Source organism: Anastrepha ludens, chromosome 2 (genome assembly GCF_028408465.1).
Source record: "Anastrepha ludens isolate Willacy chromosome 2, idAnaLude1.1, whole genome shotgun sequence".
In the NCBI taxonomy this organism is placed as follows: domain Eukaryota; kingdom Metazoa; phylum Arthropoda; class Insecta; order Diptera; family Tephritidae; genus Anastrepha; species Anastrepha ludens.
Window position 1 is genome coordinate 39,629,334 of NC_071498.1, and position 23,752 is coordinate 39,653,085.

Here is a 23,752-nt window from a genome sequence, read left to right on the forward strand (position 1 = left end):
AATAATTCATGATGACTTGCCAAACCTTACTGAACAAAAATATCAACACAGCTTGCCATTCTCATCTGTCAAACCATAGTTAGCGATATCGATAGTTCTCATGCAGCTAAAAAAAACACCCGATGTCTAAAAACTAATTCTGTAGGCAAGACAAAGAAATACCATGCATCATCATATCTGCGTAAAATTAATTCTTTCCCCTTGACCTCGGCTCGCGAACCAGTATAACCTTTCTTTATTATTGTTTAAAACTATTTAACATATTCTTGAAAAACTCTTCGAAACAAAATTTCAAATGAATTATCCATTCAACCATTTGCGAAAAGTTCGTTTATGAAGCCTGCAACATTTTTGGGTGCGCCCTTGCAGTTGGACTTTTACATTTGGCCCCGACTCTCAACGCTAAGTTTATGAAGTCCGAGCACAGTCACCAACCCATGAGTGAGTCAGTAATCTGTCAGTGTGGAGTTTTTAATTAAGGGTGCGATAGAAGGAGGTGGATAGCCTGCTATTCGAAAAATGTCTAAGAATCTCAGATGAGTCTAATACAGGGTGGCTGATGAATTTTGCTACATTAAGAAACTCAAATAACTTTTTTTTTATTGTATGGAATTCATTTATTTTTTTTTTCAAGTTGAAGGTCATTAAATTTTATTAAATGTAGCTTAACTAGTTTTAAAAATAATTGAATTTAAATGCCCCCCATGCTCGTTGACACAAGTGCGGCATCTTAGTAAAAAGTTGTTCATTGCTGCTTTGAGAGTTGCGACGGGAATAGCCGCAATTGTTGCCCGAATGGATTGTTTTAGTTCATCCAAATTTGTTGGCTTTGTTTTATAAACTTCTTGTTTACATAAACCCCACAAGAAAAAGTCAGGTGCAGTAAGGTCAGGCGACCTGGGGGGCCAACTAAATTCGGAGTTTCTTGAAACCAGTTTATTGGGAAAATTTCGTCGCAACTCTGTCATAACAGTCTGGGCTATGTGAGACGTTGCCCCATCTTGTTGAAACCACACAGAGTTGAAAGGAATTCTCTTTCGGCGTAGTTCTGGATAGAAAAATTCTTTCAGCATTTTCAAATAACGGTCTCCAGTAACCGTAACGGTGTGACCATTTTCTTCAAAAAAATAAGGCCCGACAATACAGCGTGAAGAAACCGCACACCACACTGTCACGCGAAGAGGATGCAATTCCGTCTCGTGGAGTATCTGTGGGTTAGAAGTACTCCATATTCGACAATTTTGTTTGTTCACATTGCCGTTTAAATCGAAATGGGCCTCATCAGACATGAAAAGGCAGTTTAACATGTTTTGGTCTTCTTCCACCATTTGCAGGATCTTCTGGCAAAATTCCAAGCGAATCGGCAAGTCTGCTGCATTCAATTTGTTAACCATTTGAATTTTGTAGGGAAATAAGTCTAAATCTTTGTGCATTATTGTTTGCAAAGACTGTCGGCTGACACCAAGTTGAAACCCTTCTTGTTGAAACCCTTGGATTGCTTTGTATAGCTGCAGCTACAGCAGCGATCGTTTCCTCCGTCCGAACTGGTGGGTTTCGATGATAAGGCCTTCTTGCGACTGTTCCTTGCTCAGCAAAATTATTCACCAGTCTCATTATGGTCCATCTGCTCGGGGGATCGCCGCCAAACATCCGCCTGTACTTTCTTTGTACCAAAACTACGGACTCCAGTGCGTGATAGCGGCGGACTATCCAAATTCTTGTTTGCGTGTCCCAGTTATCCATTTTAATAAATTTTAAAGATCAATCTGCAAATTAAAACAAAAATGGAACAGATAACTTAAAAAGAAAAAAAGTTATTCAATTTTTTTTTGGTAGCGGCTTTCATCAGCCACCCTGTATTTTGACTCAGACCATAGCAAACTTCAAAGGACAATAATTTTTTCGACGTGCACTCGTGGAAACATTGGTTAGAATCAACGCAATTTAGCGGTTGAATTACATGGAAGATCTGAGTATCAATAACATCCACAATATTTGTGTACCTTTAGCCGATTTCGGGGTTGAATGATGAAGATCGACTTAGATTGATAAACCTATCACTACAATCCATACACATGAGAGACTCATTTATCATTTACTTCAGCTAGATCCACGACGGCACAGATGGGCGATGTGACGTTTGATCGCTTCTAAAAGCCATTATTGCAAAAATTGAAAACGGTCTTGAAAAATTTAATAAAATTGTTAGAAAATAAGAGGTATTGGCCAAAACAAATATACAATTTAAACTCCATCACAAACCCTACATTGCTCGATTGAGATCGATGAAACCAGTGCGAGATATGATGAGGTGTAGTATAAGGTTCTATGATTTGAAATATTATTGAGTACTTGGTTGTCTCGCGAATGAAGAATAAGAAACCAAGTCGATCACTTTTTGATAGACGCAAGTCGCACTCACAAATTTGTAAGCATACAAAAGTGGGCCGAGCTCCTCCTCCCATTTGTGGTGTGCGTCTTGATATTTTTCCACAAATGTGGAGGTACCTACTACTTTGTGCTGCCTCCGAACGACAAATGATTTTTTATGAGAAGATTTTTCATGGCAGAAAGAACGTCAAATACAAAGCACAAAAATGAGCGATATTTATTTTCTATCATAGCTGGAAGAAACATTAAATTTTTTTTGGGTTTATACAGAACATCGTTTTGGCCATTACACTAAGTTGTATATATAATTTTTTGTTGTTGTATGTGTGTATGTATTTAGATAAAAAAATGTATGTGCATGCTCTGAGGGTGATATACTTATTTAAAAAAAACATGCCACATTCATTCACCACAGAAACAATTATTTTTGTATTAGCTTAAAAACGAACGCTCAAAAGTAGATCAAATGACAGCCCTATTCCTAAGGAATAAAAAATTAATCGCAATTTAAGAGAGTCATCAATTTTTGGTATATTGTGAAGAATTGGAAAGTACTGCAAAGCGAAAACTACAACCACACAAAAACTTTTGTTACTATTACAATTTACATGATGGGAGTTTAACCACATTTAAGAGCTCTCTTAAATTTCAGAAATATTAAGCGTTCTATCGTTAACACCTGATCTTTATTTATGTACATTTGAGGTTTGCTGACTGCACACGACTCCTGTTCGATAACACAACAATTTTTAATAGATATTCCTAATCTTTGTAATTCGGTATTTATTAAGCCAAAAAATTACCCATCACTCAAAAATTGAGAGAGCAAAGTGACAGTTCGACGCTAGATCTGAAAGCATAAGAGTGAACTTTTTGTAAACAAATTTATTTTTTGTAGAAGCTGGTCTCTTGTGCACTTCTACGCTTTTCGTCGGTTCGAAATTTGCAGTTCATAGTAAGAAATGATAAATTTAAAAATTTAACAACTAAAAATCTAAGTATGTAAAGTATATTTATGGTAATTTTTTTGGATATCACAATAATGTTTTAACAATCTCAGCTGATATGTCCTCGTCTTTCGGCTTTTGCAAGTGATGGAAAATTTAGCGTTCGTTAACTTTTTTGCTTTTCCTGCTTTTTGAGAGAGAATTTTCGCTTACGCTCTTGCTTCGACTGATGGCTAATTTTGCTATCGAACGCAACTATGGCTGCCAAAACTGTTAGTACTTTTAGGAAAGAATGGTTATTTGTCAGTTTCATGTTTTGCAGCATTTTTTATTGCCTAATAATGGAAATATTTACTTTAACGCAGCAAATTTGTATAAGTATATATCCTTAGTCCTGCCATAAATTCTGTGACAAATTTTACAATGCATACAGCGAGAACAAATTCGTAGAAGAAGTTCCGTTATTTTTGCTTTTGTTCGTATGCACTGTGTACTCATAAATTATACTTAGTTTCATGGCAAATTTCGCTTGTAAAAAAATGGAGTTGGGGCGAAGGGAAATCGCATTGCAATGATTGTGTGGTAAAAGTGCAAGTGAGATTTACGGATTGCTGAAAAAACTTAGTATTTTGAGAATGTCTGAAGTGAAAGACAGAAACAGAAGTGGTCGTCCTCGCGTGGTTTGGACCAGTGCAGCCATAAAAGCCGTTCGAGAAGGAATTTGTAGAAATCCCTCACAAAGCAGAAAATCATGTCTAGATAAATGAATGTATCGACCAGATCCGTCCGTCGCTTAACTGGTCATCTTTTGACAACGCGCTTTAAGAAAATTAGACTTCACAGATGGCCATGGAAATATTCACTGTTGAAAAAGTTTTTAATAAACAAAACGACAAAATCTATGCTAAAACTTCTAAAAATACAAAAAATGTTGTTTCAAAGATTCAGCGTGGCCACCATCGATCCTCCGTAATGGTTTGATGGGGAGTGTCCTGTAGAGGCATTACATCTCTTCATTTCTGCGAAAAAGGAGTTAAGACCGGGGCAAAAGCGTATCAGGAGGATGTCTTAGAAGGCGTGGTGAATCAGTTGCGCAGTACTCTCTTCAATGGAGAAAAGATATACAACTTTTTGGCAGTATGTTCGGTAATTATATTATCAACCGTCTTAGCAAAATTTCTGTTAGGCGTCTCGAGCTTACGATTCGACTCCGTTATCCTTTATTGCCGTAGATTGGTGGTTGGTTGATTAGTTAAAGTGACGCATCATCCAGAATAAAACTAACGCTCCCACACCATTTTGTTGCCGCATCCTCGTTACCAACTTGTTTAACAGTTATTTATAGCATGACTATATCCAGTCTGTGCGGTTTAAGAACCTTATTAGGGTGTGGACATCTAAACCGGACAGTTGTTCGAGACTCTCGAACAGCGATTTGCCCAGAAATAACATTCTGTAATCCATAGGGCAGGGCATTCACATTGTTCTCCGACAAACCAAAAGACAGTTATCACTGTCGTGAGTCTCCAGCCGTCCCGTCGTTTCATGTCTATCAATGTTGATGAATTCCTAATTCGGAGGTATTTTAGGCAGATTGCATTTTTTACTGCGCTTAATGGTGTGAATATCGATTCTGTAAGAACGTTATTCATGGCGAATCCCCCTCTTGCCAGTTAATCTGCTTTTTCGTTACCTTCAATATTTCGATATCCCGGGACCCATGTCGTAGATTGTAGTTAAATATTCAGTTATTCGAATAATCTGGAAACTTACCAGAACCTTAAGGCGACTATCTATCAAGCCACCATTCGTGAGTTAGCGTTAAAAACCCTAAATATTTTGAAATGGTCATGAAATGCTGAATGAATTTAAAAGACGTAATATTCCACAATTAATTGGAATTAACAAGAAAAAATTCATTGAAAAATAGTTAATGCTGTTTTTTATAGCCGAAAGATTGTTTTTGCATTTACGTTTTTTTTTAATAACTTCACAGTATCTCACGAATATTGTGTCAAGTCTATCGGAGCGAAGCTGACGAAGTTGTGACGAAACTGACGAAGAAAAATGACGTTGCTCCAGACCGGATTTCTACACCTGCTCGATTTTAAAGCGTTTTTCTGAAACATTTTTATTTTTGAAGTCCGCGTACGCCATGATTCTAAATCTACTGGACGAAATGTCTAGTAATTTTTTACATAATTCGCCAGATATTCGTGGGAGCTTTTTTTAAATAATTCCAAATACTACGAAAAATTAAAAAATCTTAAGAAAGAATCCTCCCAGGTAAAATCTTCTTTAACACTTATCCACTTTTTTCGTTTCACATGATTCTGTTACAAGTTATGATATACAACGCGAAATTTTCATTATTTTGCTATGAAAACTTAGGAAAATATAATTTGGGGCAAAACAAAAATCATTATATTGGCGTAATATTGTTGCACAAATGGTTTATGGTCGATGCTACGACTACTAACATGCCTGTAAACTTCGATTTTATCCGCATTATCAACATTATCTTTAACATCAAAAATGCCTGAATGGAATCGATGGGACCAAAATTGCACGTAATTAGTAACACAGGCCGACAAAATTTAACCAACATTCAGACCCAGAAACCAGACTATATATTTCCGAAGGTTTATGATGCGCTGAATCCAAATCTGGCCTCAGAATTGCTCTATTAGTTTGAGTTTTCGAGATGAAAACCTGAAAATCGATTAAGATAACATAGACATGATATATTCGATTACTAATTTTCTTGAATTGAGTCTTATTTTTCTTAAAATTTTGTCTCACACCATAAGTGTGCTGACTCACCACATCCCTACACTATCTAACCTTTGGGTACCGAGTCACACACAGCCCTAACCCCTAGAAACCACCCCTATCATACCGCGAGCAGGCTAACCCACATAACCGCAAGCAGGCTTTCCCACAAACTCCAAATTTACATACTATTAATCCATATATTTCAGGCCCTCAAACCCAAGAAAATTAGTAAGCGACTATATCATGTCTATGTTATCTTAATCGATTTTCAGGTGTAGGAAAATTTCGAAACATGAAAATTTCAAAATGCGATATCTCTGCGAAAAAAAATGATATTTGAGCAAACAAAACGCCATTTGAAAAAAGAAGGATTGTATTTAAAGATGCCATCCTTTAATTTTGGTGAAAGAAAACATCTGCAAGGCTACATAACCTCAAATATGGGCAAAAATGGGGTTTTTTGCACTTTTAGGTTAGGATATCTCGAAAACTCAAACTAATAAATTAATTTTAGTTATCAATCCGAATTTTGCATGGACAGAGAAGCAGATATTAGTTTAAATTATTTCGGATACTTTTCCTTGTAGACTAGTGTAATTAGTATTGGCACCATAAACACCATTCACAATTTCAGCGGGTTGGCTTGCATTTCGCCTTCCATTTAACACCCTGTAACTTACAACTAAATGCAACAAACAGGAAACTGCAAAATATTATTTTAGTGAAAAATGTCACCTTGACAACGAGGACAAACTTTAAATTGTTTGATCAATACTTTACGAGATATTACTCACTACAGTAATCTACCAATCTACGTTCCTACGACAGTCGGTTCTACGTAACCGGAAGGACTCGGTTTTATATCCGCCAAGGACTGTTACTTCAGTAGCATTTCTCGTATATGCATGGGGAATGTTTATGCTGCTACAACAACAACAACAACCGAGAAAATAATATATATTATATAATGGTCGTTTAGTATCGCCAAAACAAAAAAAAACTTAAAAAAATGCCCTTTTCAACCGAATTAACCTTACGGGCGAAATAAAATCTAAATTAGTTACCGAGTCAATCTAGCGTCTTATGAATTGAGATTCAAAAATTTTATTTTAGTAAGATTTCTTGTAATGTTTTCTTCATTTTGTGTGCCATCAAGCCGCTTTTCTACATTTTAATGTTTGATTTGAGTGAGCATTAATAAGTGAGAAACAGCGAGCAGAAGAAAGGATTTGAAATCAAAGACAAAAACACCAATTAATCACTGAGAGAGTGTTTCATTCAGGCATACAAATAATTTATCGATTGAATCTAGTAGGAAAATTTCAAGAACAGCGAAAAATATTACACACTAAAACATTACGTACGGGAAAATTGGAGCTAGCGTAAAGACAAAGAATTTGTTTAGAGAGGCATAACACATTTTTTTTTTTATTTTTTTTTTTTATTTACTTACTTTTGCGATGTAAAACTGTATTTTAAAATTTTGTATTTGTGGTTAGCATGAGAAGAAAATAGATGGCAGGGATTATTGTAATAAAAGTAAGTATGTATTAAATTTACTAAAATTGTGGTCCAGGAAAAGTTATAGTTTTTATCAAGAAATAGGTATTCAAGGACAGTAAGTATTAAGTATACATTTCCGACCATTTACGCTAGAAGTCCGTAGCGAGGCATATCTCGCGATGTCTACATGACATCGAGTCATAAAAGCACTATACGATGCTTTAAAAGTGGCATTAAGTTAAAAAAAATTGTCCTTTAACAAATTTGTGTTTGGTAAAATCAGTTGTATGATTAAATTTTATAGTTTTATTTATAACTTACAGACGTTTAGACAAGCGTACAATTTCTTTTAAATTACCTCAAATTGTAATTTAAATTACCAAAATTTCAAATTGTAGTGAACAAATTAAAGTATCTTTCATTCATGGTCGTTTAAGAACTGAAGAATTAGAAATAACTTATGACACTGGTATTGAGATATTTTGGGAGTAAATTTTTAAGACAAAAAGGGGTGATGGAGGTGCAACGTTTCCTCTTTCTTCATGAAACACTCTATATTATTGAGGCTGTTCTCGGAAACTTATGTAACAATTTTCTTTTACATTTATTTGTAAGATCGTGGCTTTAATGTAGCACTAATGAAAAAATAATACAGCTGAAAAATAAATAATATACTTTCAGGCGCACTTTGCTCATTCTTACAATCACACATTCGTCCGTTCTAAAATCAATAGCAACAAATGTAAAATAAAAAATCATTCTCACCTTTTGGCGTAACGCTCAAGTCTGAATCTGACGAGCGTCGACACATTTCCGTCGGCACCTCCTTCGATGCAACCGCTGCCGCTGGTATTGAATTCGTCACGCTTGTTGCCGTCGCTCTATCAACTGCCGCCGTCGCTGGCGAAGTACCCGCTGCAACTGTTACTGCATTACTTGCGACTGTGGTTGCATTGGACGCTGCCGTCGTTGTTGCTGACGCATTCAATGCCAACTTCGATGAACTGGGTGAGAGTTTGGCTCGACCACCGCCGCCGCTATTGCTGCTACTACTGCCTAACATAAGCGCTGCTGACGATGGCCCACTAGATAACGCATTAGCGGTTGGCATTGCTGCCGCTGCTGCCACAACAGCTGCCTGTGCCGGCGATGTGAAACGTTTCAAACTGGGACTGTCGGTGATGCCAGAAGATGCGGCGGCAGCTGCCGCTACCAAAGCGTTATTAGATGCCACAGCTGCTGCATTGATCTCGTTCAATGACCTATGATGATGCGAAGGATGATGTTCGCGTTGACGATGATGACGATTTTTGGTGCAAAGTAGCGGTGTGGATGGCGATGAGGTAGGCACGGACACAAATACGGGCGTTGGCGTTCGCGTTGGCGTAGGCAATGATGACGGCAATGGTAATGGCAATGGCAATGGCGGTGGCGCAAGCAAGTGTGAATTCAGATTATTACTATTGTGATTAGTAGAGTTTTTATTTTTACTTAAATAAACGGAATTGGAAACACTAGGGTGACTAGGGGAGCGCTGTGGACTACTAATACTACTACAAGTATCGCCTACTACGTACTTTCTGCTAGTTACAGGGGAATTAGCATTAACATCAATATTGGTGGGCGGCGCCGCAGCGCTAATTGTGGCTACGCTAAGTGTGCTGCTACCTAAAACTGGGGTGGGTATCTCGCTGGTCTCTGAGGCGCTACTGTCATCCACAATTGTCGAAGCATCCTCTTCTATAAAGGGAATCTTCAAATCAGTTTCCGAAGGTGTGGGGGTAGAGGGACAAATTTTAAATACAGGACATTTATTATCGGCAAATGTTTTAATAGTGACTGGTAGATAAGCGGAGCTTGCATCAGAATCCGAAACATAGCCATAGGCATAGGCATTAGTAGCGTACATATCATCTTTTGTGGTGGTTAAATCAAGCTCTCTAGCATTAGCATTAGCATTGTTAACTGTTGTTGGTGAGTTGGTGGCGCTGCGTCTGAGATTGATCAGCGAACGCGAATGGGCAATGTGCGAGACTGGTGGTGGTGGTGTGCACACATCGCCATCCCAATCAATGCAAATCTCCGGTTGTGAAGAATAATATGCTTTGCTATCATTTATTGGCGGTTGTAGTAGCAGGGATTGAGGGTGTGGTGCAGTGCGACGTTGTTGCTGTGGCGATGGCGTTGGCGATTTTTCTGTTTTCTTTGGCTTAGACTGAATGAAATCCTAGAAAAGAGGCAACAATCAGGTGTGCAAATGGGTTTGAAATAGAAATAGAGTGGACACAGTTGAAGAGTCCATTCAATTGTAGGCCGGGAAGGAACTAACGAAATCAAGCAAAATTTTGAACAAAAACTAATATTACCCAAATTACAACGTTGCATATCCAATGTCTTCAAGTCAGAGTCTGGAGTAGTACTTTGAAAAGGTCTATCGCCTAACAGGTATGGGCAAAGCTTTTCCTTTTTAATTCATGGATTCGCAGTGTGCGTCTGTCTTTTTGTTTGGATTTTATGAGAAACCCTTTCATTGCAGAAATGCGCTGAAGAAGAGGTTTGTCATAGGCTGTGCAGGATGCAGTCATCCTAGTAGAAAATACAAATTCCAATTTCTATTAATTAGATTTGTTACCAATTCTCTTTTAACTACTCACCGCAATCTGGAGTAAAATAAGAGTAGTATTCACTAACTACCTTTCGGAATTCGGCAAGAACGTATCGAACGAATCTCGGTGAAACACCAAAATTAATAAAAAGTTGTTTCTAATAACGGTCGCCCCTCGGCAGGCAATGGCAAACCTTTGAGTGTATTTTTGCCATGAAAAAGTTCCTCATAAAAAAATATCTGCCGTTCGGAGAAGCTCGGACAAATACCCAAAAAGGGTGTACGCCCCAATTATACGAGTATATACGAGGTGTGTTTAAAAAGTAAGGCGAAGCCATTTGTATAGCAGAAAATCACCGAACACGCTATCTTATTACGCCTCTCACAAACAAACTTAACATGTTATATTGCTAAAACCGTGAGCATATCTTCGAGACGAGTGTGCCAATATAAAAAAAAAACAGTCACATCACAAATCATTCTACCTAGCGACATACACCGACTCATTCATGTACAGAGGCAAACCAAGTTACTTCGTGAATGGTCGTATTACAAACATCATTATTCCAACATCAACCCTAAACGTTCCAAACCTACATATCCAACATCGGTACCCACCAACCACATTACCCCATACACACGACTCCGTATTGGGCACACCATAATCACCAGCGTACACCTATTACAGGGTAATACACCGAACACCTGCCCCTTCTGCCAAGCAACAGTCAGTGTACATCACCTACTGGTATCCTGCCCAGAACTTGCTTCTCAAAGGCATCACCACTTCAGGAACACAGACCCTCTTCTACTTCTAAAAGAAGCCACTGAAGAAAACATCAAAAATATTTACAAATTTCTGAAGGACACCGACCTACTCCGTCGTATCTGATTCAACATATAGTATATCACCAGACAGCCGAAAGCCCCTGCTGCTAGCGCTGCGTTTGCTTAGTTTACTTTTAATTTTATTATCATGTAAGCTCTAAAAAATAAAAAATAAATAAAAAAAAAAATAATCGAAAGTTCCTAGCCCGTGAAATTTGAAACCTTCACCTTATTTTTTGAACACACCTCGTATACCAGCTCCAACACCACAACCAGTTTTAGAGCCATTAGTATAGACTGTATCGTCGAAGCTGTTTAATGAGAATCCCTTACACCATTCCGCCTGAGATGGAAAGATAGTGGCAAAATTCCTTCTGAATGTTACCGTCGGGACGACGTAGTCAGTCCTATTCGAGGTGGACTGAGTGTGTCGCAATAATAGACTGACATGACCATTTATCCTTCCAGCGACCCGCTTTATTTAACCTAAATGCACTCATGGTTGCCATATTCTTGATGTGCAGATCTACCGGAATGTTGTTGTTGTAGCAGTAACTTTGCCCTGTCAGTGTAGTGTAATCACCGGTCGTCTTCGTCTAGCTCATTTAACGGTAGGCCCAGGAAACTAGCTGTTTCGACAGGTTAGTTCCAGAGAGAGGGGTGTTAGATGAGTGGGTTTGATGGGGCATGTGAAAAGGTGGTAAGCGTTGAGCGGGATGCCCTCACATGCCGGATGTTTAGTATGTCGGGGTCGATTCTGGATAATTAGGAGTTTAACCTGCTACAGCATCGGAATAACGCATGTCAGTGCATTAAGAACCTCTCTACGACATGATTTGATTTCACCGATCGTTCTCGCACAGGTTGATCTTTATATTCTGCCAAGTTATATGATATTTCAATCCCTCCCTAGAGCAAAGCAAGGGTTGAGACTAAGAAAATCTTTTCTTGGCACCTCAATAGGCCTTTGTTTCACCCGACTGAACTCTTTGTAAGAGCAGCCCATCTGGTTTGGCTAAACTAACCTTAATGATTAAAGTATTTTCCATAGTGTACATCGAATACACATTATTGCTATCGCTTCTCAATTTAGACCATAGAACAACTCGAATTTGACCGAAAAATTAGTATTAATTCCCGCTCTCTATGGGGCGGTACAGGCGGTTCTGGGCGTAAACCGCGGTACACTAGACAGCGGTAGTTTACTGGGGCGGCAGCCCTTGGTCGGGAAAACCCCGAGCCATGCCGGTAACGTAGAACCGGCTGCCATGGGAATGGGGCGGAAACCGCCTATCGTCTTGGGCGGAAATCGCCTATCGTCTTGGTTGAAAACACTGGCAGTTGGTATTTATATACCAAATGTATGCTTATTAAAGAAGGTAGTTTGGGTATTCAAAGTTTTAGTGAATCTTTTTCTTTGTACTAAATTTCGTTTGCGTGCCCTTCCCAATAATGGCCACCCCTCTCACTGCACCTGCACATGTTGCGACAATGTCTTTAGGTCGCGCAGCAATGAACGCCGTGGTGTTAAATCTGTCAAACTATCCTCGAAGCCTTCCAGCTCGCTTGGGCGTATCCACTTGGCATCAACCTCTTCGTTGTCCTTACATATTTTCAAATAAGTCTGCATTTTCACAAGTTCTTCTTCCTCCTCGCGCGCCATTTCACACGCGAACTCTGCTTCTGACCCCGAACTCTCTGAATTGCTCAACGAGGGTGTATTTGTCGAACATGAGCGAATTGCACCTGTGTCGTGTGCGTTCAGCTGCAGTCGATGTGGTTCGTGTTGCGAGAACTCGCCAAATGGATGAAAGCCACCAATGGCGCTCACTACATCCACACAGCTGCTACTATCGCTACGGCCACAGCTATCACTCGCCATCGATGGTGTATTGTAAAATTCGTTTTTATTGTAGTAGAATTGTTTTGGTTCGCCACGGGCACGTTGTAGTTCAAGCAGCGCGTCCAATTGATCATCACAAATATTCGGCGAGGAGCGCGTGCTATCCGAATATTCAGATATTGATGTGACTAATGGTGGACCAGCCTTGTTGGTAGCAACGCCGCAGCTGCCGCCACCTACCACACAACGTCTCACCGATGAATCTGCACTCACCGAACGTAGTATTACGTGATGGGAATTGACGGCGTTTTCATTTACATTGTTTACACCGCTACTACGCTTCACAGTTGATGTGCGCTGGAGCAAGGCTGACTTCGTGCCGCCGCCGCTGGCACTACCAAACAACTTATGTTTAGCCTTGAAACTCTTACGTCGACGCATATCGTAAGCAGTGCAAGTTGAACTACGGCCCGATGAACCTGAGGTAGTAGCGTCATCTTTGATGAGACCACCGCTGACGCAGAGGCTGGTCAGCGAACGTGAAGTGCTGCTAGGCGACTTGGATTCGATGCTATCGCCGAATTTCCGTAAGAATGCATTATATTTCTCGTTAAGCATATTTCGCGAAGAGTGCGTAAAGCGCTTCATATGATGGCGCAACTTTTTCGCCGGCTTCTCACCACGTCCATCCTCTTGTCGCATCAGATCGTGCATGATTTCGTTGTCTTCCATGGCGCCGGTATTGGCGTGCTGCAGATCGAAAAGTGCTGATGAACATGATTTGTGAATTTGTAATTCACAAGGAGGCGGCTGTTCGGCGAGATTGATGTGCGAACCCGTCAGAAATTCTATGTACTTCATGGTACGCCTGATGCCAGTGACAACAACAACAACGTAGCCATTTACGATTGATTGATTGATTGATTGAATGCAGAGTATTAGCGAATATGTACAGAAGTGGCATAATTTGTTATATTTTTTGCCAAAACGCAACGCAAACAGCAACAAGAACAAACGAAATGAGCGAGCGGATAATTATTAGGTATTTACGTAAGAGCATAGAACGTATGTACATACATACATATATACATAAATCGGTTATGCGTACGAACAGGCGAATATACGAGCGATTAGGGGTAGCATTACAGAAAATTTAGTTTTTATAAACCCAATTTTAATTCAATGTTATTAACAAGTTTCAAACAGAGTTAGCCGTTTTTTGTTTTTGTTTTTGTACAATGATGAGAGTTAATTGAATTGGATTTGGGTAGTCCATTTATAGATTTAAGTGATTTGAATTTATTACATACATCGATAGGTATTTGTATTAGCAGCGCACAAAATGAATGGGGCGAGAAGAAAAAGTTTTTGTTCGTTTAGGGAGAGGGAAGAGATTTTTTGTTTAATTTAATACCATAGTCGCTCTTTAAGAAATTACAATTAATATTTTAATATATAACACACATATAAAAATATGAAAAATATTGTATAAAATAATTCCTATAATAACAATAAGGTCACTACCATAAAATTGGGCAAACCGGAACTGAGTTTACTTGGCGATGGTTGATGATGATTCAAAATGAGCAAAATTAAATTATTACATTGCTTTTGTAGCAACAACAAAATAATATTGGAAGCTTCTTGCAGCCGTTGAAATAAAAATATTTTTTATTCCACATAACTACAACAATATTCCTACACTTTTCCAATACTTTGGAAAATAATTTCAAAAAGCATCAATTCAATTTTAGAACTATCAAATGTACTTTAGAGTTATGAAATGTACTTCAGAAAGCGTCAAGTGCATTTTAGAAAATATTAAATGTACTTCAGAACTATATCTAGAATCTCTCCATAAAATTTTTTATTTGCAACCAGCGTTATTTTCATACAAAATATTAATATATGCCCTTTTTATTTGTCAATTTGATTATTGATAGAAAGAATTAAGAAACTAGGTATTTTCACTGCTCAACTGACATGTTATCAAGGGATATTGTCGAAACTACAATTGACTTTTTTTAAAGTACCTTTTTCTTTTTGTTTTGTAAGTATAATTGACGTTTTCGGATTACATTTTACACTTTTAAAGTACCTTTTTGTGTTTCTAAAGTATAATTGATTTTATCGGAAGTACTTTTCAACGTTCCTGAAGTATATTTGACATTTTCTAAAGAACATTTTACTGTTCCACGGTCCATACGATGCTTTCTAAAATCGAATTGTTCTTCTCCGAAGTAGTGTTCGAAAAGGTGTAGGTGCCTTATAATAAGGGTCGGAAAATTTAACAACTCCCTTGCATCTGTTATTGCGTTGAACTAAACTGCCCGTAATCAATGTTAATTCGCATCCCTCTTTATAAAAAGTTTTTCTCATCATGTCTCGAACAAAATTTCAATTTTTTACTTTTGCCTAGTCGAATCTAAACTAAATTCATCACCATCTAAATGGATACACCTAGCGAGCAGTAGTAGTCACTTTTCTGATACAAATAGATTGAATTTGAGCAACAACAAAAATAAACAAAAAACTATGTTTTATTATTATTATTATTATAGGCTGCGCAAAAAATAATATTTGGCAAGAGCAAATCTAATAAACATACATATGTACGTACATATTAGGGATGTTAATTCTGGGATTCCGGGATTATTGGCCAACACTCCCGCGACTTTCGGCATTTGTAATTTCTTACGAAACATATGAAATGGAGACAGAAAAGCATTAAGCCTTTTTAACATACCTCAAGTTACTTTATCAGATATGTACACGCTAAAGTATTATTAAATGCATATAAAGATAACTATTATCTCTTTCTCTTCAAATTAAAATCCATTTATTTGTTATTCATGAGAAGGTAGGAGAGTTTTTCAAATAAAATTTATGCAATTTTCATCGAGTCAAGTTGTTGTAAAATAATCAACATCGAAATCTCTGGACTGTAATAAGAAGATGCCGAAAATCCCGAAATAGTAAAACATCGAAAACAATTACATCCCTAATACATATGTATGTCATTATCATCATCGTTCCTAAAAATATTACCCATACGACACGTCGCAAACCATATCTGGCATCTATCTGTTATACATGTGATGAAAAGTATTAAAGTTAGCGAGTTATTAAAAAGTTGCCCTTCGTAACATCCTTTTTTAATTGTTTACTGTTTTGCTTTTGTATAAAAGATGATGCCACATATTTGCCCACGTACATACGTACCTATATAAATATATATAAACATAAACGTGTCCTTGGCCTTATTCATCTATACCCATACGTATCTCCATGCATTATTGTCGCAAACAATTCAGAAAATGCGTGTATGTGTGCGTGCGTTTGCAAGCACATGTGTACTTATATCATCAAGCAGCGGAGACACCAGCTACGGCACTATTTGCTGAATGTTTTATGCTTTTACAGTCACAAAATTGGCAAAGCGCACAAACGCACATACACATACAACACATAAACGTAGTGCACATAAGTATATGTGGAAAACTAAGTTATAAAAATAAAAATTATAAAATTTCCTTTACAATATACTATATCCACATCACATAAAGCAGTACTCACTCTTCAATTAGCGCATTATCTGCTGTTGCTGCCGCAGACTGGCTGCTTGTCGTATCTTTGATCAAGGTCACTGCAGTACCAATGCCGCGCGCCACCACTCCGACGTCCCCTTCCAAATCGAAGCATTGCGTATAACCAATAACAGCATTTGCGCCCATATTAATAGCCTTAAGGCCCATTTTTCGTTGCACCTTTTATATGGCGAATGCCGCCAAATAAGGAAAAAATAAACAAAATGCATTGAGTATACAAGTCAAGCAAATGAATTTAGTAGTTCACACTTACTTGTCCCGACAATTTAAGAAATACTACTTGCCTAGCCTCGTTCGAAGCTCGTGGCGTTCGTATTTTATCTATCCATTGATATTCGGGATCATCGTTGACAACTAGCTCTTCGACAAAACCGTGAATGATCTGCGCGCGATAACCATATGGTATGCATTGTGCTGTGGATTAAAACCATTTATTCGCAGCAAATGTATGATCTTAAAATAACTGTTGCAACTTACAGTGGAAGAATGGTATGCCACAGGAACTCTGCCTGAACTTGTTTAAGTCAGAGAAGAGGTCCACTTTGACAATTACGTTGACTTCGCCGCGTATACCATGCATTGTATCGAAAACGGGTATCCAGCCAGATAACACAGTACCCTTTCCATGCGTCGTTGGTCCGGACATCTCCAAACATAAGGGATTCAGGCTTATATTCACTTTGCCAATAGCATCGTTGGCTGAGTATGTATCGTAATCCATCAAACGGATTTGTAATGGTTCATCTTGCAGTTCAGCATCATCAACCTCGAAACGAAACCTGTAAAAAATTGCAATCAAGAACAACAAACAAATATGGAAAAATAAACGTGTGTATGTTTTTAACACGAGCTGCTAATATGTATGAACAAAAGCACTAGAAAAACTAACAAATGAAGAATCTAGCGATTTTATAACTTGGCCAACGCTATAAGTACTATACTTCAATGTCTACTATACCCATCTTATCTTGTGGTCTTATTATCATAATTATTCCATTGATAGCATTTCATTAGCGTTCTTATATGCCGATTTCTTTACTTAGTACATCACATTTTATTATTACAAAGAATTGTGTTCACGCACAGACACTTACCAGTCAGTATTCCACTGTGGATTTAAGCTCTTGCGACAAACGTCTGTCTTATGAGTGACATTGCCTAATTTTATTTCCACATATGCGTCGGTAGTATCACTGCTTCTGTCCATTACGGGCAAGTTGCGCCCGGCTTTGATTTTCACACCAACTTTGCCTGGCATTTTTCACAGCTGCTAATTATCACTGCTGTTGCTGATGATCCTCCGCCTCCTGCCTTCTTTTAGCTTTCTTGTGTGTACACATACAAGCACAAACGCCTATGCCTTTTGGCGAATTGTCCAATGATTTAGCACACGTTGCTTGCAGGCTTAAATTTGCTCCCTTTATCTCCAGCAATGTCTGCCGACCTCAACCGTTGCCTCTACGATGTTCCACAATAGGCTGAGCTTCCTTAAATACAATATTTTGTTATTTTCACAAATAATTACTATTAATTTGAAGGAAATAAAGGAAAACTGCACCAACTTTTATCACCACCAGTTTATTGTGAAGGAAAATCTACGTGCACTGTTCCCAAAATATTCAATAAGAACTGTCAAATGGTGGGATTACTTTAAGAGACCATGTAAGAAATTAACTATTGTCATATTGCATTCACACTTACGAGATTAGTTGAAATTTTCTGTATAGCTTAAGTAGACGCAATGTTCTAAATTTCGGTAATTCCGGTATAATTCTCCATTTCACACGAAATTGTGATATGAATCTCAGTTTAAGAGCAAAATCTTTCTTGAATTTACTTATTGTGATCGATCAATACACTCTCGACAAGACCAAGCGGGGCATTCTCCAGATACCGAACGGCAAATATTTTTTATGAGGAGCTTTTTCATGGCAGAAATACACTCGAAAGTGTGCTATCGCCTGCCAACAGGCGACCGCTATTAGAAAAAAACTTTTTCTTCATTTTGGTCTTTCACCGCGATTCGAACCTACGTTCTCTCTCTAAATTCCGAATGATAGTCACACACCAACCCATTCGGCGACGGCGGCCTTTTTGTCTTACACCAGTTATCACCCTTGAGAACTAGCATTCGAATGTTGCAAAATGTTGACGCTGTGATAAGGGGTTTTCCAATAACAGGTGTTATTTTGGAATGGATTGCGCTATCGAGAGAACATTAACAATTTTTTTATGGCCAGAACTGGATGGTATTAATCTGGACAACGTTTATTTTCAACAAGACGGCGCTACGTGCCACACAAGCAACGAAACCATTTATCTTTTACGGGAAAAGTTTCCGGACCGTTTATCTCTCGAAGAGGTGATCACAATTGTGACTTTGTGACTTTTTTCTTTGGGGCCACGTGAAAGAGAAGGTCTACGCCAACAGCCCAGGGTCTATTCAAGCCCTAAAACATGGAATTCCTGAGGCTATCGAGGATATAGGGCAGCCACTTTGGAATTCGGTTATGGAAAATTTCATGAAAAGGATATTGTCCTGTAAGCGTGGTCGTGGTGGTCGTTTGCCTGATGTTATTTTCCACTATACTACTATACTTTCCTCTTTATAATGAAATAAACATCCGAACATTTATATTAAAAAATAACATTTTTCTTTGAATATCAAAATAACACCTCTTATTGGAAAACCCTTTATTATCATTTTGTATGGGAAATAATAACATCACAAATATTTTGGTTAAAAAATGTTACAAAAATTTTTATTTAACATTTAGTAGCGAATTTTGAACAGCTCGAATATCTATATTTTGTATGATTTCTCTTAGGGCGAATCTATTAAAGTTGGTGTTGGTAAATCAGCAGATAATTTTTTTCTTTCGCCGTGTCCATGTGGCCGTCAGCTCAGAATGAAACAAGGCGAGTTCTTTATTTGTTTTCTAGTTTCTCAATACTTTGCTTTGATAATCAAAAGTACCGAACATTGTTGTTGGTCTACTGCCACTACCTTTATTGAATGCGCCTTGATTTTTCTACTCTGGTAACTATAATGTGGTGAGGCGGACAATTACGAATTGAATGCATCCCTGTTTGCTAAAAATCGATACCGATGCGACGCCATATTTTTTCACAGAGTTCTTTATATGTGTAAAATTTTTCTACTTTTGGAAAATTAAAAAAATCGTGGTATAAAGGGCAATATAATATGAAAATACAAGAAATCTAAATATAAGTGCTTATTTTAGCTTCATAAGTAAAAAGTTCGTAAAGAAGTAAGGCGAGTAAGAAATAATTGCATAAGATAATTTTTACTTGATTGCCGGGTTGAAAACTGCATTTGCATTTCTCAAAAGTATAGAGAAAAATATTTTGTGTGTGAGGAAAATTTTGGTGTAATTGTATAATTGTAACAGAAGTTAAAAATGGAAGCAGCACCCACAGCGATGGTTGCACCAGTAGGTGCACCAGCACCACGTGGTGGTTATCGCGGCAGAGGTGGACCAATGCGTGGAAGCTTCGAACGCGGTCGCGGTAGAGGCATGGGTCGTGGTCATTATATGGGCCGAGGAGGTGGCATGATGGGTGGCGGTGGACCTCCACTACAAGGTATGGGCCCAGGTGGACGGGGAATGCGTGCACCTCGAGGATCAGGTTATCAAGGTCGTGGGAGTTATATTCCACGCGGAGGTGGCCCACCAATGCGTGGTGGTCGTCCACCGATGTATGTTCAGCGTAAGTACAACCGCCTTTTTGAAATACATATTTTTTTGAATGCAAATTTTACAATACACAATAGCAAAGCAACACACAGGTGCTGAAAACAATAAAACAGTTTCACCTGTACCAACAGCAAGCTCGGCTACTCCTGCACCAGTTGCTGATGGCACAGCACCAGAAATGGCAGCAGCTAGCAACGGCAGTGTCGTAGCAACGGAATCTGCAGTTGCAGCAGCAGTTCCCGTAAGCGCAAACGGTGGTGTGAGTAGTTTACCACCACGGGGACCACCTCGCGGTCGCGGTTCATTCTCTCGTGGACGTGGAGGTTATAATCCTCATATGAACGGTGGAATGCACGGAATGGGTCCTGGTGGGGAACACGGTCAAATGCCAATGCGACGTGGTGGCCCTCCACGCGGCCGTGGAGGTTACGGTCAATCAATTTCACGATCTCCAATGCATTCACAGCCACACAGTGCTAATACACAGATTGCTCCAGTACCATCTTTAAAACGTGGTTCACCAGGTGGTCCACCAGGACCGAAACGTGGGCGTTATGAAGGAGGTCCTTATTCACAAAGACCCATGGCACCTAAATATCATCAACCTATGCAGCATGCAGCCCCAATGGCACCACCAGCCAGCTATGGTGCTCCACCCAGTCACCACCAACAGCAAAGGTATGGTACACTTATTTGGTTTCCGGAAATATTTTATAATTTTAAACACTATTTGCAGTCATCACAGCTATGCTACACATGATCAGTCACAAGCTGTCGACCCGTATGCCCAATCCTACGCAGCACCAGCTGCACAGTCATATAATGGTTACGGACAAAGCGGGTATGCTACACATGCGTCATCTGTAGCTCCAGCCAGCAGCGCTTATTCACAACAGGGTGCCGAATACGATCAAAGTCAATATCAGACATATAGGTACGTAAGATTGTAGTTGTTTGTGTTTGAAACGATAAGTAAACATTTTTATATTTGTTAGCTCTAGTAGCTATAGCACTCAACAAGATACGCGTTATCAAACTTACGGGCAGGATTATACACAACAGTATGGCGCTCCTGCTGTTGATTACAATACTGCACCGCAGGCGGACTATTCGCAGCATGGACAACAGGCCTATGATGAGCGTGCTTATGCTGGCTACGGTAAGTGTTCCTAAAAAGTTAAACAAATATTTATATATTGATAACTCTATGCTGTAGTAAACCAAAAATAGGTTTTAGTTGAAATACAAACTCCGAATATTCGTACATTCTTTAGAAACGAAAGTATGTAAAAAGGCAACACAATACCAAAAAATCACACATCTAGAACTAAATTAATGTATTTGTAGACTATTATTAATAAATATCGCTATTTATACCTGCTCCCATTTATATACAGATTCACAGTATCAGCAAGGCTATTCAAACGCAGCTGGCTATTATTAAAAAAAAAAACATAAAAACCTGCGACATTTGATGGGACACAATTAAACGCTGTGCGTCAGAATACTTTCCAGTTTTAAGTGGAGGAAGGAATGAATAACAAATGCTGCACTTGTTGTGTGAATAAAATGAGAAAGTTAATAGATATTAAGAGTTTTATGCCAAATATAATGAGCATACAAAGTAATTTCAATATTTACCGTACAGAGCTTAAGTCAAATATTAATCAAATAACAAAAAACAAAAAAAAAAAAAAAAAAAAAAAAACAGATCGTTGAAATAACGTTGGTGGTAAAATATCGAAATCAACTTTCAAAACTTAAAATTCTGGGTAAATTTAAATAACCATATACATACACACTTAAACAATCGACTAGAAAATAATCACTTTGATCTATATGTTTAGTGTTAAGACAGGAGAGTAACCAATTTATTTGTTAAAACTTACTATACAATAAAAGCGAATAATTTCCCATACTTCCCTCCATTTACGTCCCAAAATGCCCGCTTATATACTTGTTTAGTAATGAAAGAAAAAGTGCAGAAGAAGTACTTGATATGCAAATATCTAAACAATTTGTACGAATTATTTTAGCTTATATTTAAGGAAAACTATTGACTATTGATTTCTGATTTATATATTTTAAACAATTGACTTGACTACAATTTATTGAATGACCAAACAAATAAAAAAACACAACCGCACTAAATTTTTTTAAATTGCTAGTAGTAATTATGCCTATTATTGTTTTGTAAATTATATGCAAAAGAGGCGATAAAATAAATCAAAAAGCTTAAGCATGTAAAAGATAAAAGAATTAGATTAAAATGCAATTGTAGCTGCTACTATTCTGCATACTGCAAAATTGCTACTTTTAGTTTTAAGCTAAAATTGATATTTCCATGCACTGAACCTATAAAAAATTTTATATTTTACGGAAAATTGACAAACTAATTTTTTGTTTAATTATATAACATACAAACATAAGGACAACTACATATATAGTTTAATTTTCAAAAAAAAAAAAAAATTACTGATAATTTTGTCTTCATACTTCAAAACTAAATATGTATATTTATTTCTCATCAAAAATATATATATATGGAAAATATAAAGCAAGTACACGTAACAACATATACATAATATATGTAAATGCATTGTAGAATATGAGTAGCTCTATTCTATTACAAAAAAGTAAACAAGTTTATGTTTGAAATAGTCGCGCATTAAGCGGTTAGAACATCAAATAGTAGCTACGGAAAAGATTAAAAAAAATATATGCTAAAATTCAATAAAAAGTTAATATCAAACTCGTTGCAACTGATTAATTTTACTCGAAATCACACAACAATAAAAAAACTGCAATGACTGTGAACAAAAATATGCAATTCTTCCTCAAAAATATTGAATATTTTGCAAATGGTTATGGATCTAGCGCTTTGATATGCTTACCTGTCGGCCTAAACAAAAAAAAAAAAAAAACAAGTGCAAACAAATGTGACAACTTTTTATGTTTTATGTTTATCTTTACAAGTTTTGATGATTTACAAAACGTCACAAAAAGCAAATCTAAAAAAAAAACTATATAACAGCTTTAAAATGCAATCCAACTGTGATAATCAATTTAAATCAATGAGAAAACAGAAAAGTAAATTTGAGGCTAATTCCCATATCTCTGGTTAAGAATTTAATAACCAACAAAGATGAAAGCAATTACTGCTGTGGGTCATACTAAATATATAATATAAACTTCAGTGGCAGTTCCTTTATTTTTTTATGTTCGAAAGCATTAACATTCTGCCAATGATATGTTGCGAAAAAGAAATATGAAAGATATTTCTGATGATCAAATGTCTTACGAATTTCAATCATTTCAAAATCGAAACTAAGGTTTCCTACAAAAGTCAAGATAAAAAGATATGTTACAGATCTACATTACAAAATCTTGTTTCATGCGTTATGAGAAGATTTCCGGAAAATTAACAGAAGATCTCATTTCATAGATTTTTATAAATTAAAAAGGTTTTTTTACGGACTGGCTTTGAGCAAATTTAGGTTCGAATTGTAAACGAAAGTTTGAAGTCACTTTTT

At 37.5% G+C, this 23,752-nt stretch overlaps 2 protein-coding genes across 5 annotated transcripts in view; one reads left to right on the plus strand and one right to left on the minus strand.

Moving 5' to 3' along the window:
* Window positions 1–18,129, minus strand: part of LOC128869237 (C2 domain-containing protein 5) — a 39,467-nt gene extending 21,338 nt beyond the window's left edge. The window contains exons 1-7 of one of the 3 annotated variants that reach the window (XM_054111780.1): window positions 18,063–18,129; window positions 17,595–17,987; window positions 16,978–17,279; window positions 16,754–16,914; window positions 16,469–16,659; window positions 12,524–13,760; window positions 8,382–9,843 (exon numbers count right to left, since the gene is read on the minus strand). In XM_054111780.1, the coding sequence (XP_053967755.1) occupies window positions 8,382–9,843; window positions 12,524–13,760; window positions 16,469–16,659; window positions 16,754–16,914; window positions 16,978–17,279; window positions 17,595–17,758 (3,517 nt within the window). In that variant the 5' untranslated portion in view covers window positions 17,759–17,987; window positions 18,063–18,129. Of the gene's footprint in view, window positions 1–8,381; window positions 9,844–12,523; window positions 13,761–16,468; window positions 16,660–16,753; window positions 16,915–16,977; window positions 17,280–17,594 lie in introns of all 3 variants that reach the window. The other 2 variants (XM_054111774.1, XM_054111785.1) reach the window with 2 other exon arrangements.
* A 1,459-nt stretch (window positions 18,130–19,588) lies between these two features.
* Window positions 19,589–23,213, plus strand: LOC128869256 (spidroin-2). Of its 2 annotated transcripts, none has more exons than XM_054111801.1 (5): window positions 19,589–20,232; window positions 20,351–20,897; window positions 20,956–21,153; window positions 21,215–21,378; window positions 21,617–23,213. In XM_054111801.1, exons 1-5 carry the CDS (start codon window positions 19,923–19,925, stop codon window positions 21,661–21,663), a joined length of 1,266 nt encoding a protein of 421 aa, XP_053967776.1. In that variant the 5' UTR covers window positions 19,589–19,922; the 3' UTR covers window positions 21,664–23,213. The 2 variants fall into 2 exon arrangements, with proteins under 2 accessions (XP_053967776.1, XP_053967770.1); XM_054111795.1 differs by having other exon boundaries at window positions 19,590–20,232; window positions 20,297–20,897.
* Window positions 23,214–23,752: the final 539 nt, after the last annotated feature.

What these genes read in the sequence shown, in the direction of transcription:
- LOC128869256 (XM_054111795.1), top strand. Translation starts at nt 19,923, where the DNA reads ATGGAAGCAGCACCCACAGCGATGGTTGCACCAGTAGGTGCACCAGCA. An exon ending in AGTCACCACCAACAGCAAAG is followed by an intron (nt 20,898 to 20,955) that starts GTATGGTACACT and finishes CACTATTTGCAG; the next exon opens with TCATCACAGCTATGCTACAC. An exon ending in GCGTGCTTATGCTGGCTACG is followed by an intron (nt 21,379 to 21,616) that starts GTAAGTGTTCCT and finishes ATTTATATACAG; the next exon opens with ATTCACAGTATCAGCAAGGC.